At 42.0% G+C, this 15,917-nt stretch overlaps 2 protein-coding genes across 2 annotated transcripts; one reads left to right on the top strand and one right to left on the bottom strand.

The window, feature by feature from the left end:
• Nucleotides 1–4,506: 4,506 nt before the first annotated feature.
• Nucleotides 4,507–9,273, top strand: LOC122081057 (phenylalanine ammonia-lyase-like). The gene is made up of 3 exons (XM_042648010.1): nt 4,507–5,700; nt 7,031–7,567; nt 8,591–9,273. The coding sequence occupies exons 1-3, from the start codon at nt 4,615–4,617 to the stop codon at nt 9,122–9,124; spliced, it is 2,157 nt and encodes a 718-aa protein (XP_042503944.1). The 5' UTR covers nt 4,507–4,614; the 3' UTR covers nt 9,125–9,273.
• A 677-nt stretch (nt 9,274–9,950) lies between these two features.
• On the bottom strand, nt 9,951–15,684 carry LOC122082394 (zinc finger CCCH domain-containing protein 32-like). The gene is made up of 3 exons (XM_042649924.1): nt 15,419–15,684; nt 12,388–12,498; nt 9,951–12,260 (listed from the first exon to the last, which is right to left on the bottom strand). The coding sequence occupies exons 1-3, from the start codon at nt 15,530–15,532 to the stop codon at nt 10,191–10,193; spliced, it is 2,295 nt and encodes a 764-aa protein (XP_042505858.1). The 5' UTR covers nt 15,533–15,684; the 3' UTR covers nt 9,951–10,190.
• Between the last annotated feature and the right edge of the window lie 233 nt (nt 15,685–15,917).

Here is a 15,917-nt window from a genome sequence, read left to right on the forward strand (position 1 = left end):
TATTGTTACATGAGTTTTGATAATATGTATCTACAGCTCTATGAGACACACTACGGTGGTTTATGCCTAACATGCCCCCGCAAACGCAGTGGTGGTTCACCAACATGAAGCTTGTTTTTAAGAAACTGAAACCGAAGTCTAGACAACCCTTTTGTGAAAACATCCGCCACCTGATCAGAAGTTGGAATATAACGAACAACCAGCTGTTGACGAGCAACCATATCTCTCACAAAATGAAAATCGATCTCAATATGTTTCGATCGAGAATGAAAAACCGGGTTTGCGGTTAAGTACGTTGCCCCGATATTATCACACCAAACTACAGGAGGTCCATCAAGAAAGACTCCAAGTTCATGCAACAACGACCGTAACCACACAAGTTCCGCAGCGACAGAGGCAATAGCCCGATATTCGGCCTCCATTGATGAGCGCGATACAGTTCGTTGCTTTCTGGAAGACCAGGAAACCAAGTTTGAGCCAAGATAAATGGCATAACCTGTCGTCGACTTTCGATCAACGGGACACCCTGCCCAGTCGGCATCCGAGTATGCTTTGAGAAGAAGAGGTGATTTACAGAAGTGAAGACCCTCAGTGATTGTGTTCTTCACATAGCGTAAGATACGCTTAACCGCAGCACAATGAACATCTGTTGGGCAATGCATGAACTGAGCAACTCTATTAACGACAAAGCTAATATCCGGACGAGTGATGGTCAAGCATTGAAGAGCACCCACTACACGACGATATTCATGACCGTCAGATAGTAGAGAACCAGTGGTCACAGTAAGAGGAGTAGATGAAATAGGTGTAGAAACAGGCTTTGCACCGTCCATATTTGTTGTATGCAGCAAATCTGAAATGTATTTCCTTTGACAGAGAAACAATTCAGTTGAAGTGCGGGAGACCTCAACCCCAAGAAAATAACTAAGGTCCCCAAGTTCCTTAAGAGCAAATTCCTTTGACAATGACTTAACCAAAGCCGATATCGCAGAGGTAGAATTCCCTGTGACCACAAGGTCATCAACATACACCAAGAAATACAAGATAACACCTTGAGACTGATATATGAAAAGCGAAGTGTCAGTTTTAGATGACTGAAAACCTTGCGAAACCAGAAACGTACTCAATCGGTTATACCAGGCATGAGGAGCCTGCTTAAGACCATATAAAGAACGCTTTAGAAGACAAACATGATCAGATCGGTCCTTATCAAGAAAACCAGGGGACTGGGTCATAAACACTGTCTCCGATAATGTGCCATGAAGAAAAGCATTTCGGACATCAAGCTGCTTTAGTGGCCAATCATGTGTGAGAGCAAGAGACAAAACAACCCTGATAGTAGAGGATTTAATTACCGGACTAAATGTTTCATTATAGTCAAGTCCCGGCCTTTGATGAAAACCTTTAGCTACAAGACGAGCTTTATACCGCTCAATCGACCCATCGGAATGTCGCTTAAGTTTGAATACCCACTTACACCCGATAGGAACTTGAGAACCAGTAGGTGGAACAAGCACCCATGTTCCATTTTGCAAAAGAGCATTAAATTCCTCTTCCATCGCTTGTCACCACGGAGCAAGTTTCATGGCTTGAGAGACTGAGGTTGGTTCAATTGACTCTGCCAAGGGATACTTAATTGTAGAAAGATTCAACCGAGAAGGTGGTTTTAAAGTCCTTGTTCGAGATCGTGTAACCATATGATGGTGAGGAACTAAAGAAGTATCCTGGTGCTCGGGTGAAGAAGACAATGGACTGGAGCGGGTTTGCGGAGCAGGTACGTGAGTAGAGTCAAAATTGGAAGTGGGTAGATCCTGAGTTTTATGGGTTAATGGGCTTGATGGGCTTGTGGAAGCAAGTGGTGGACCAAATGTGGGAGTGGAGTTCATATTGGAAGTTATGGGTGGATCATGAGACGTATGTGTTGATGGGCTTAGTGAGGTTAGGGGAACAAGTGGCTGAACTCCAAGTGATGGACAGGTGGGTTCTGAAATGGGATGGCCCTCTGGAGCAGTCTCAATAACGCCTTGTGATGAGAGAGACCTATGGGAGCAAGGAAAGATAACAGGCAGAGAACTAGGAAACCAGGATAAGGTATCCACATGTCTTGAGGAGTTAGAAGAGAGAGTAGAGTATGGGAAAATAGTTTCTTCAAACTGAACATGACGAGAAACGTAAAGTTTGTTAGAGGATGGGTCAAAACATTTGTAACCTTTATGCTTAAGTGAATAACGCAAAAAGATGCATGGCTTGGAGCGGGGCTCGAGTTTATTACGAGCATATGGCCGAAGCCATGGGTAACATAGGCAGCCAAAAATTCGCAGAAAAGGATAGTCTGGAGAAGTGTTGAACAGACGTTCTAAAGGACTAATATGACCAAGAAGAGGAGTGGGTAATCTATTATCCAAATAGACAGCAGTAAGAAAAGCATAACTCCATAACTGTGTAGGTAAGTGAGCTTGGAATAACAAGGCTAAGCCAGTTTCGACTAAGTGTCGATGTTTTCTCTCAGCCGCCCCATTTTGGGCCTGAGTGTGAGGACATGAAAAACGTTGAGAGATCCCATTAGAACATAGAAAAGGAGTTAGTTTTTCTACTGCAAACTTCTGGACAGAGATTAGATTTCTATGAATCTGTGGGACACACAATATATTTGACATCTGAAATGTACTAGAAGATGATTGAAAAATTGAAGAACCAATGTGAGTGATTGGCAAACCTTGTCCGTTCCCGACAATAATCTGATCAAGTCCAGAGTATGGATTGCCTAAGGCCAAATTGCTTATGTCTGCAGTCAAATGGTTGTTAGAACCAGAATCAAATAACCAAGTAGAATAGGAAGAAGTTGTTGTCATTGACATACCAAGGAATGCCTGATTAAAACGTTGAGGGCAATGCATAGCACTGTGACCACCAATGTTACAGATTTGACAACAAGTGCGAGATTGATTTGTAAATGTAGGAGAAGAGGAACGCTCACATTGAGGAGACTCCATAGAGCCAGAACCAGAGGAAGAGCCAACCTGTGGAGAATGATTCTGTGACCGACCATAGCCACGATTTTGATTATGTGGTAGAGAAAAACCATAACCAGAGCAAGATCCTCCATTGTTACGACCATTGCCACGATTTTGATTGTAGTATCGATGATTCTGATTAGACCGAGAACGATAGCCACGGTTGAAATTTGAACGATTCCCACGAGATCTAGAAGAAGCAATTGAGGAACCGCTCGAGGCTACATTTGCAGTGGATATCACAGAAGATGCATCAGGCATAACTAATTGAAGGAAACTCTCATGACTAAGGAGTAAGCCTGAGAGTTCAACGAAAGAGACAGGATCGGCTCGCAGGCGAACAGTTGTAGCAAAGTCCTTAAACTCTGATCCAAGACCTCGTAAGACAGCAAGAACGAGATCTTCATCATGTAGTGGCTGATCAATAGCTGCTAGAGCATCTGCAAGAGACTTAACCTGAAGAAGATAATCTGTCACAGAACTAGAGCCTTTTTGCAGGCAAGACAGACGATCTTTTAAATTCATAATTCTTGTTCTTGAGGATGGTGCGAAGACACGCGCAAGTGTCGACCAAGCCTCAGAGGCTGTAGCAGCACCAAGAGCATGTGAAACAACACTCTCAGAGAGAGATGATATGATCCAAGAAAGGATCAACTGGTCCTGCCGATCCCACAGCGTAGTTGTGATTGCCGACGACGAAGTTGCAGAGGTGAGTGTCGGTCTCGAAAACGAACCATCCATATATCCCAAAAGATCATATCCTCTGAGTAGGGGCAAGAACTGAGCTCACCATAACAGGTAATTGGAGCTGGTTAGTTTTAGCGAAAGTTGGGGAGAAACGTTTGGAGCTACAAGAAATGAGACCGGAGAACCTTCGGAAAGGGAACTGGTGTCAGCCGGCGAAGACGCCATTAACGTTGAGCACAAGAAAAACAAGAAGAAGAAAACCAGGTTAAGCAGAAAACCAGAATCTTGAAAGAGGAAGAAAGCTCGCTAGAGCAAGAATGGCTTTGATACCATGTGGAGTAACTGTTTTTCATGTATTCACGGATCAAGAGATTACATATATATATATATATATATCCTGAGATGATGGTTACGACTCTCACGTGAGTTGTTACATGCTGTTACATATTGTTACATGAGTTTTGATAATATGTATCTACAGCTCTATGAGACACACTACGGTGGTTTATGCCTAACAGGAAGGACAGTTAAAGTTGAAGGCTTGAAGCCCTCGCATTCACGCACACGTATATATCTCTTTCTCTGTGACAACCACCGGCTCTTTCACGTGCCCTTCTAGCTACAACTCCCTCTCTCTCTCTCTCTATCTCTAAAGGCCGAACCAAACCAATCTGCTCTCTACTCCTCTCTTAAACTCTCAACGACCATCTCACAACAGAAGTGGAACCAACCGCTGTGATTCATCCAGTTCACCTCTCTCTCTCTCTCTCTCTCTCTCTCTCTCTCTATATATATATATTATACCTTTCTCCCTCTCCCTCTTCAGAAGTTCATCCTTCCATTCCTCTCTCGCTCTCTCGCTCTCTCGCTCTCTCCCTTGTCTCTCATTGATCCTTTCTCGCACGTGCCCAAAATGGTCGCAGGTGCAGAACCAATCCAGAACGGCGGCCACACGCCTGTGAAATTCTCCTATGGCACCTGTGAAGATGATCCCTTGAACTGGGCGAAGGCAGCAAAGGAGCTTCAAGGCTCCCACTATGAAGAGGTGAAGCAAATGGTGGATCGGTTCACCAAATCTAACTCGGTCGTCCTTCAAGGTCAGAACCTCAGAGTCGCTGATGTGGTCGCCATTGCCCGTCGTCAACCGGACGTTACGGTCCGTCTCGATTCAAACGTTGCAAAGCCACGCGTCGATGAGAGCTCCAACTGGGTAATGGCTCAGTCTTGCAAAGGCACTGATACCTACGGTGTCACAACCGGGTTTGGTGCCACCTCGCATCGACGAACCAACCAGGGGGTTGACCTCCAACGTGAGCTGATTCGGTTCTTGAACGCCGGCGTTATAATCGGTGAGGGTAACGAACTCCCCGGTGACGTCGCACGTGCAGCCATGCTTGTGCGAACCAACACTCTCCTGCAAGGCTACTCTGGCATCAGATGGGACATTCTTAGCACCATCATAGACCTCATCAATGCCAGCCTCACACCACTACTCCCCTTACGAGGCACCATCACCGCCTCTGGTGACCTCGTTCCACTATCCTACATCGCAGGCGTAGTCACCGGTCGTCCCAACTCCCGCGTCCGGACCCCTTCAGGAGAACTAATATCTGGGTCGGAAGCTCTAACCCGGGTCGGGTTGGAGAAACCGTTCGAGTTACAACCCAAGGAAGGGCTTGCCATCGTGAATGGGACCTCGGTGGGAGCGGCACTCGGTGCGATCGCGTGCTTCGACGCAAACGTACTTGCAGTGTCAGCAGAGATCACATCAGCGATGTTTTGCGAGGTAATGCAGGGAAAGCCGGAGTTTACCGACCCGCTGACCCACCGGTTGAAGCACCACCCGGGGCAGATGGAAGCAGCGGCTGTGATGGAATATGTACTCGCCGGAAGCGTGTTGATTAAACACGCGGCAAAGCTTCATGAGTTCAATCCGTTACATAAGCCGAAACAGGACCGATACGCGCTACGAACATCTCCACAGTGGTTGGGTCCTCAGGTACGTACTTTATAACACAATGATTAAAATTGCGCATCTATGTCAAAGGCCACGTGTACGGCTGTTATTGAGTCTAGCCATAAATATCCGAAAGACATAATGATCATTAATTATTTTTGGTTAGAATAATGACTAGGTGATAAAAGTTAGGGAATTGCATTAAATGAGGACAGGTGTATTTTCCAAACCCTGACGGCTGGCGAATCATAAATTTCTGTGTTTTTGCGGAGGCAAAATCATGAAATTTCCAACCTTTGCATATGCAAAAGAAACAGACATGGTGTACTGCTTTGTAAAAAATCTTCTTTTTTTGTTTTCCCAAACGAGCCCTTAGATTGGAGTCCCATCCCCTCCCCTCAAGGAATCACCTCATTTCATGTCACATCATCCATGGGGTGTAGTCTTTAATTGAGTGATTATTCAGTGTGGTTGCACGGTGAGCGATCATCGCAGACATTTCAAGGTCATCTCAACTATCCCATATTTATCACACAATTGCACTCAACGATACTTTTGCGTCTTTAATAACAACCACCGATAGAAGAAAGGTAAAAATTAACTTTCTCTATTTTATAATTTTTTTTTCCTAAAATATCTCATGCTTTGCCTCCTCAAGGCCACTTGGATTTGAGTCCGAAGCCTCTCACCCTAGGAAAAAAATCGTCTGTTTTTCTTCATCCATGTTTTTCTTGTTTTGCTACATTCAAAAGGCGACATGTGGCATTACTTTAAGTGAACGGCTAAGATTGAGTTAAAAACCAAACTGGATGTAATAACCCTCACCCAACTGAATTAACCTTGACCGTTGATGACACGTGTCATCCTCTGCAACTAGCAAAACACAGGAAAAACAGAGATTGGAAAAACAGACGATTTTTATCCCTCACCCTACTTGTAATCAGTTCACTTTATCTCACATCGTCTATGGGAAGAAAGGATCAACTCTATGTCTCAGCATCCATTATTTATCTATTTTATTTTTAAATATATCTTTTCACATTTATAATGACAAAGAGTGGGACAGATGTTAGATGTTGATTTGTAGGACCAATTGATCATACCAACAATGGATTCAAACTCATCTATGAGTGTGATTGTACATGTGGAAAAGTTGGCTTTCATTACTTTATAGTCATTTTTCTCTAAAATGCCCCTTATTCTACCTCCTAAAGGCCAGATTGAAGTATAATTTGCTTCCATAAGTGTTAGATTTTCATATGTACGTCTATGTGCCTAATTTATTATGTTCTTTCATTAAACGGGCCACGCACACTACATGTTCGGTTGATGTCCTAAGTGGGAACTTATCTCATTTTTTTAATGATCACAGATAGAGGTGGTAAGGGTGGCAACCCAAATGATCCAAAGAGAGATAAACTCAGTGAACGACAATCCAGTAATCGACGTCGCCCGTAACAAGGCTCTTCACGGTGGCAATTTCCAAGGAACCCCAGTCGGAGTTGCCATGGACAATGTCCGCCTCTCCGTGGCGGCGATCGGGAAATTGGTGTTCGCTCAATTCTCCGAACTGGTCAACGACTACTACAATGGTGGGTTACCGTCGAACTTGAGCGGCGGGCCAAACCCAAGTCTAGATTACGGATTTAAGGGTGCAGAGATTGCCATGGCTTCTTATACTTCGGAATTACAGTATCTAGCAAACCCGGTGACGACTCATGTCCAAAGCGCTGAGCAGCACAACCAGGATGTGAACTCGTTGGGTTTGGTTTCTGCAAGGAAGACAGCTGAGGCGCTTCATATTCTCAAGCTGATGACTGCGACTTACTTGGCAGCGTTGTGCCAGGCCATCGATCTACGTCATCTTGAGGAGAATCTAAGGCATACTGTTAAGACAGTTGTCGCCCAGGTGCGTAAACTTAAGCATTAAATAAATCGGAAAAAAGTTTTTAGAAATTGGTATCCGACTGTCCTCCGGATCGGTTCGGATTGCCCATATCGGTCTTGATAGGACAGAAATGCCCCAATTTTTAATTAAAAAATAGTTCTATAATTTATTTCACCACCGATAATGGCCTCTAATGGTTGAAAAGTGTGTTAGACCAAATGTTGAAACCATGGATTTAGGTATGAATATTGATATGATATTAATATAGATAGATGGAATTTATATTGGTATGGATATCATTGGAGGGTAAAATGATAAAAAAAATCGATGATATCAATACTTCTAGGGGTAAAATGGTCTGATCAGATTTGATAAGGTGGATCCATATCCATATCAATATGGGTCGAAACCAATACAGCTACCTATACCCATATACCGTATTCGGCCTTTCTGCAGACTTTATTATCAGATTTTTTTCTAGGTTTTAGACAAGAAGGATGAAATTTTCATCTTTTCAACGGTCATAATAGGAGCCTGGCAAACCGAATAACCCTCGAAGGGTAGAGACGACCGTATGGGCCCTTATTATGGACGCTTATCTTAGCCAACGACTCAGTGGGCCCAATAAACAGATTCACCAGACCAATCTTTTGCAATTCCATTTATTTGGGAGTTCACATCCTCAGCACTGAGTGGTGAAATATAATGAAAATTGAGCGGCTGAGAGTATTTGGACATATATTCCAAGGGCTCCCAACCACCCGGTGCTTACTACACTGATGCAACAGCTGCAGATGATTTTCACACAATTAAAGTTGTCAGTTTTCGGTTTCATCCTCATCCTTTAGGTGGGCCCAGCTCAACGCTGCAGCCTGGAGGCCCTGGACCTGCGAGCATTTATGATAAAAGTCCAATTAGTGACCCGACTGATAACCCAAAATCCTCCTTGCTGATTTGGCATAAAATCCTACAATGCATCCAGAACTTCGGAAGACCCGACCGGTTTCCATACAACTTATATTAACTAAATCCATGGGTGTGCAGGTGGCAAAGAAGACATTGAGCACTGGACCAAATGGTGTGCCACTACCGGGTCGGTTCACAGAGAAAGGCCTGCTCCAGGTGGTGGAGAACGTACCCGTTTTCAACTATGTAGATGATCCATGTCGACCCGATTACCCTCTGATGCAGAAGCTCCGGAACGTATTGGTTGAACACTCACTAGGAGGCCTAAATGACACAGAAGAGGTTAATATGTCACCCAAATCCAGTGTGTTTGGACGGATCAAACTCTTCGAAAGTGAGCTTAGGGAGCAGTTGGGCCCACAGCTTAAGATCGCACGTGCTAAATACGATAATGGGACTGCCCCTATTCCAAACCGGATCGTGGATTGCCGGTCCTACCCGGTTTATAAGTTTGTCCGAGCGGTGCTTGGGACTGCGCTGTTGAGCGGGACTAGGAAAGTGTCCCCTGGAGAGCAGATCGAGGCCGTCCATGCAGCCATCTGTGATGGAAGGCTTATGACACCTTTGATGGAGTGCTTGGATGGGTGGACCCAGAGACCAGGATCATTTTGATTGGTTTGTGCTTTTTTTTTTTCACCTTGGTAGGAGGAAATGATAATAAAATATAAACGTTCATTTTTATTTATGATCTTCAAAATGTTCTTGTTGTCTATATATTGCCCCAAAAGATAAAGAAAGTGGTTGAAAAAAACTTCAATATCTTCTTAGCGATGCATTTTTACATTTCACAACTTCAGCAGATCGCTTAGCCTCATTCATCAGTGCAAAAGCTTTCAATCAATGAGTTATTAAGCACTCTTTCAAAAGTAATTAGTTGCTTTTAGGCAAACTTTTTCGCTATCTTTGCACCCTATTTCCTTTTATCATTGAGGGATCATTTAGGGACCTATCATATAGAAAACAATAAACATCCTGAATACAAAAAGAGGAAGTTGCAAGGCCACAAACTAGTGATAGATCCTGAAATCAAAATCTCCAAATCATTAGTCACTTTAAATCTCCACCATTTGCCATCCTAAAGCATTAGCGCTTTTTTCAGTCCTTGAAGAATGCCTCAAGCATCAATACCTTTTTCTGTCAAAATCAAGGCTTTTCGTACAAAATACCATATGCACATCTTGATTCGTTAAGGAAATAGTTAGCAATTCCTACACATACCGAAATAGGATAATGAGATCAGTATTGATATTAATAAAAACCATATTTTCACTTCTTGACAGGACTCGGGCCACAGTTGAGCAAACCTTTGGGTTGTAAGACACTGGGCCCGGAAGATCCCACCCATGTCAAAGGTTCCAAGTTCCATTCTCAAGCAGGTTATCAGCAATGAGACATGGCTAATTAAGCATCCAGACATGACAAAAATCCAAACAGAAGATTTAGTGGGCATCACCATGAGCAACTACCCAAGGAAAGAAATTTGCATTAGCTCAATGTTAAATACAAAAACAGGCTTTGATTAATACAACAAAGGCTTCCTTACTGCTGCATTGCAGAAAACAACAGCTGCATCATACATTGGCTCAGTTGAAACAGCCATTCCAAGCCTTTCAAATAAAAAACAGCTAAAAGTCCTATCCTCCTATGGGAACTTGCAACACCAAAAATGACTACAATCCTAAGAAAACATGACACCAATCCGCTTTGCAAAGTCATCCCCATCTTCATCATCAAAGTACTCTTCTGGGTCCACATTTTCATCATCCCCACCATCAGCCTGCTCATAATCATACTCTCCATCCCTGTTATCAAAGTTTTCGAGGTCTTGATCTTCTTGATCTTCCATCGCATCATCAACCATCATTCCATCTTCCGTCTCAAACTCGGTCCCCTTCTGGGCATCCAAAGAGTCACCTTTGTGAACCATGTCAGCACCTTCTGCATAGATCTGACCTTCATTGTCTTCAGCAGCTTTAACTAGATCAGCATTTGAAGACCTAGATTCTTCCTTACTACCCACCTGAGTCTGATGGTTGGCTTCTTTCTCAGGCACTGAGGTCTGAACAGTCTCTGTCTCTGCAACTGCTGACGTCCCAGGGCTGCCTGTGATGATTTCCCCACTCTCTCTTGGGCTATCTACCTCTCTATTTCGGGAAACGGTGCTATTCCCAGAAGATGCTGTTTCTACTTCTCTCTTTCTCTTCAAAATCTCACTCAAAGACTTGGGGCCCTCAAAAGAAAGTGAACCTTCAGATTCTTGATGACCCAATGGTTTTCCTATCTTCGGGTTCTTCTGCTCGTTCAGGGGAGAGACTTGTCGAACCTTTGCATGCCGACTTTCACTGCTCTCTAAGACGTTTGCACTTTTCAGCACAGCAAGACTTTTTGGACCAGTAAAACCTAAAGTGATATTATCCACTCCATCTCTTCCGTTGGGCCCCCCTCTAGTATTTCTGGCCTCTCTGAAGTCATCCTGGCCTCGCCATTTAATTCTGTCTTGGTGCCTTCCCTCGTGGGGGGATATCGAAGGCCTGCCTGGTGACAATCTGGCACGATTCCTTCCTCTATCCATTTCCCTCTCTGGATACGGGTCATTATGGTTGCTTTCTGGTGAAGATTTCCCAGGAAGCGTGAGTCGAGAATGCAGCCGATTGCTTCTAGAATTCTCACGAGGCATATGGCGTGAATCTCTAGAAGAGTGATTCCGGTATCTTTGATCCTGAATATGACGATCATGGTCATCCCTCCAATGGATGTCACCACGACGGTCAGGGCTAACTACCGACCTTGAACCATTGACCCTCCTCTGCTTCGATAGCCGATGGCGCAGATCTGACTCACCAATCTGATCCAGGATCCCATCTCTAGGGTACCCTCTCTTTTCGGGCAAATATGGCCTTTCTGATTTCTTCTCAGATGAAGCCCTTCGCTGTTCCAAAGCATAATGATCTTGCATCTTCCCATATGGATCATCATAGGGTTTTTGGTCATATTTAGCAACCGGAGCATAATCAACTGAATGGTCATATTCAAAATCATTCCCAGAGTTCATATGCCTTCCCTCATGGCTGGCTGTTCTTCTGTAATCATCTTCAGTTTGATAGTAATCAGAATCCCTGAGTCCATTATCAACAAGAACATCAAAACCAGGAGAGAATTCTCTTAAGAACTCATCAGCCTCTTTACCATTCTGAGGAAAGCGATCATCAAATGCCTGAGCCTGGCGACTATGCTGGGACCTTGGTACAGAGTTCCCACTGGCAATAGGAGGACCATTTTTTGTAACATATTTAAGACGCTCATCATCCAATGCATTTAGTGGCAGTATATTTCTCTTAACAACACCGTTTTTTGGCAGAGAGGTTTCATTAGTCATAACTTGTTTTGGGGGAGGTGGGACTCGAACTGTATTTGCAATGTTTTCTAGGGCAATCTGCTGTTGAGTACACCTTTGGAGGGCCCCAAAAGTGTTTTTTCGATCCTGAGGCTCAGAAACAGTTGTAGAAGCTTTTGGTGTTTGTTGCTGTGCTGAAGAATCACTGGTGGGTTGTGGGCCATGCATGAAGCTGCATCTGTCACCCTTCAAACAAAGCCCCTTCTGGAAGTAATAGCAGGGAACAGGTTGTTTAGTCAGGCTATAAGCAGGAGTATGGCCTGGAGGCAGTTGTAATGCTACATTTTGCGAAGGTGGCATAGACAACAGTCCTACTGAAGGTGCTCCTGGGGTTCCTATCAAGCCATCAAGTGGCTGAAAACAGAATATTAGGCATAGAACTCACATTTGGATGAATGTAAAAATGATTATACAGAATTAAAAACAACATGTTTATTTGCCCTTTTCAACCAACAAGACATATTTGACAAAAAAGACTCACTGGGTGCCGGAATGCACATTTTGGATTCAAGCAGTTGCCATTCATCCAGTACCAGCAATCCCTGGGGTTAATCCTGGCAGCTTCACTATGACGATATTCACATTCATTTCCCTACACGAAAGGAAAGGAAAAGGCGAGGGTTATAAGGATGGCTGTTAATATGATAATCAAAAAGTCAAAAAATGATCACAGTCAAATAAATATTTATAATGGCTTAAAGCCTTGCACAGCCTGCATGATTGACATTCATTGAATTGATTCAGCGAAAAAAGGGTTGCGTAGGATGAAAACTCATAAAAAAAAGGTAAAAAGAATTTTCTAGAACTTTTTAAGACACCATTAAAGATATAATAATTCAAGTGCATGGCCTTAAATCGAGTACTCCAAAATTATAATTCAGAACAAGAAGAAAACAGTGATAAGAATAAATGGGAAGAATTTTATAGTCATGCTTATTCGTTTTTTTCTTCCATGAGTGAATAATACCATATTAGAAATACAATAACAACATACCCGACCCCATCTAGTTGGGACAAGGCTTTGTTGTTGTTGTTGTTGTTGTTGTTGTTGTTGAGTTGTATATTAGAAATACAAAGGTACCAAATTGTGTGATAATGATCTGGTAAACAAGGTGTATGTTATAATTACTGATACAGGAAAAATATATATAAGGGATTACACTCCCAGAATCAAAATACATATCATAATATTTCCATATAACATTGTTCATTCCCTGTGCACATTGTTAAAAAGTATCAACAATTTTCCTTCACATTAGATTTTTTATGCATTTCATTCAGGCTCAGCTCATTTTGAGTCTTTCGACTGAATATTACTTTAAGTCAAACAAATGCAGTGTTTCGAACACCAACATACTGATTTGCAGGTTAAGCAAAACAAGTTTATGCACAAAATACATTTGTTACCCATAGCTAGTATCTCTTTTTTTTTTTTTTATAATTATTATAACAACAGTAGAAATAAACAAATGTAATGGCTACCCAACGATGAAACAGTTTCTTAACCCCTATTAACTTTAATATAAAATATATATATATATATATATATATTAGAAGCCTACAAGCAAGTACATGTAGCAGGAGCCTCATGCAGTTTTTTTTTTTTTTTTTGGTAAGGACATTTTTAATATATAATAGTAAAAAGAAAAAGAGTAAGATATAAATATTTAGAAGTGTGTTACTTATATTCCATTTCCTAAATTTTCAACATACATTCCAAGTAAGTCACAACATTTCCAATGTTTCTGTGATATACTACAATAACCACAAGTTTTGCATCCATAAGCCAACTCTACAACTTCAGTTCCCCAGGCAATGAGAGAAACATAAGAGAAGCAGACTCAGGGGCTTAGTTATGTAGAACGACAACGACAACACCAACAGCAAAGCCCTATGCCAACTAAATGGGTTCAGCTTGTTTATTTAGTCTACAAACAATGAGGACAAATTGCAATCCCACCAATTACATGTCCTTGGTTAACGAATAGATGTCCTCACTTTAACGTCGTCTTAAAGATTTTTGCCACACTGATTCCAGTCTTTGCAGGAAGATGATCACTTCAAAAATGACTAAAGTGGGACCAACTTAAATCCCCCCTTGCAGAAACATGCAAAGCCGGCCTTGTGTATATTTTTATAGTGGGATTGTATACCTCTCGCAAAGAATACATATGACAACTGTCACTTGCTAGAAAATTTCACATTCATTCAACTATATCCACTTCACTCTACATGTTTAGTTGAGAACTTATCCAAAAAGAGGCAAAGCCTAGTCATTAATTTTCACTTTTGCACTATGTGGACCTAATTTTAATATGCCACTCTAGAAGTGCAAATAATTTAAATTCCATTTGCTATCTCAGAAGCAGAAGAAGAATTTCCATCAAAACAAATTAGAGATGTTGTCATCAAGCAACTTGGAATTTCGATATGACCCCTAATGTTTTATTCCCACAAATATATTTTCATACCTGGTAATTAGAATTCACCATCACAAGCAATTTTCTCATGCCATTACATCCTAGTTTGGGAAATGACTTCAGAATTTCGATATGCACAACGGAGCTTCCACCCAATCACATCATGAAAAAACAAACCAAAAAGAAAGTTTAAGAAAAAAAAAATATCTGAAAGATAGGCAAGCGAAGTTCTTTTGCATTGCCTCCCTTTTAACATCGATGTTTCTAGAAATAAAATGTCCAATTTGGGTTGTAGGAGGGACAACAATTCTATCTAATCATGATTCCAATAATAAGTCATCCTTTACATAGAAGCAAGGATAAACCATTTACAATCTGGCCAGATCAAACAAAGGACACAGATCAGAAGAAGATGATAGTTCTTGATTTCAAAAGATGAATCCCAGCACATGCAGAAGGAAAACTCATTTCGCAAAACAGCCTTGTTTTTGAGTGTCAATAGTTCCCACAAATGGCTCTTCCAGTTACTTAATTACCACTAACTAGTCAGAGTTTTTGAACTCCCAAACAAAAGCACCATAAAATTGATCCAAAAAAATCTCAAATAGAATAACTTAGATCCAATAGAATTAACAGTCATATGTTCTCCAGAATTGTCTTAAAGATCAAATCTCAATCCTATTCACCAGTTGTCCAGAGTCCAAACGGCTTATGACAAAAAGAACAGTATAATTCATATCAATACCACACAAAAAAAAAATCCCATATCGCTTCTCCAAGATAAACCAGAGACGGAAAATACTCTTAACTTCCCACAACCTGAACACCAAGTTTCCGTACTCAATTTTTTAACGAACCGAAGCTCAGGTTTTCTAGTTAGTATTCAATCTTACGGAGAAAAAGGAAAACAGTAAAAGAGATAACACCGCCGCCTTCTGTAATCGAGATCCAAAACAGGACGAGCCAATCAACCAACTCTTATCAAAACGATTCAATATTCAATCCAAGGAAAACCCATGAAACCCTAAATATTAAAAACCCTAAAAAACAATAAAGATTCAAAGCCCCAACTAAAAATAGAACAAATCGTACCTTTTTGCAGGTCAAAGGCGATGCAAGGAAATAAACACAATCCGTATTCCTTTTCAGAAACTCTTCCTCGGCTGTCGGCACGGCCTGACCTGATTCCCGAGTCCCTGAATTCATAGCCGCTCTGTAACCTCAAAAGATCCCTTGATTTCAAATCCAGTTCGCGAAAAGATCGGAAGAGGGGGAGAGGGGGAGAGAGAGAGAAGAAGAAGAAGGAAAAGAGTCGAGGCTTTGGAGAGAGCTCTCTCTCTCTCTCAAGTCTCAACCACCAACGAGTGTATGAGCCTTCACCTAAGCGTACTTTCTATTTATGGGTTTTGTCTGTACTTCTCTAGGTTGTATAGATATACGTAGGGTAACGGCTATCTCAGAACTGGATACTCCGTTGTCCAACCAGGTATCAGAAAAAGGCATCTCAAAAGTTACCATTTTTTGGTAAAATCAAAAGTTATCAAAGCAGCGAGAAAGAACGCTGCCTGGTAGCTTGCCCGTTGCTCCAGCG

The sequence above is a fragment of the Macadamia integrifolia genome, chromosome 6 (assembly GCF_013358625.1).
Source record: "Macadamia integrifolia cultivar HAES 741 chromosome 6, SCU_Mint_v3, whole genome shotgun sequence".
Lineage (NCBI taxonomy): Eukaryota > Viridiplantae > Streptophyta > Magnoliopsida > Proteales > Proteaceae > Macadamia > Macadamia integrifolia.

Coding starts and splice junctions, on each gene's coding strand:
- LOC122081057 (XM_042648010.1), top strand. CDS start 4,615: ATGGTCGCAGGTGCAGAACCAATCCAGAACGGCGGCCACACGCCTGTG. Junction 5,701..7,030: donor CACAGTGGTTGGGTCCTCAG/GTACGTACTTTA, acceptor TAATGATCACAG/ATAGAGGTGGTAAGGGTGGC. Junction 7,568..8,590: donor TTAAGACAGTTGTCGCCCAG/GTGCGTAAACTT, acceptor ATGGGTGTGCAG/GTGGCAAAGAAGACATTGAG.
- LOC122082394 (XM_042649924.1), bottom strand. CDS start 15,532: ATGAATTCAGGGACTCGGGAATCAGGTCAGGCCGTGCCGACAGCCGAG. Junction 12,499..15,418: donor CGCCTTTGACCTGCAAAAAG/GTACGATTTGTT, acceptor CCTTTCGTGTAG/GGAAATGAATGTGAATATCG. Junction 12,261..12,387: donor AATGTGCATTCCGGCACCCA/GTGAGTCTTTTT, acceptor TTCTGTTTTCAG/CCACTTGATGGCTTGATAGG.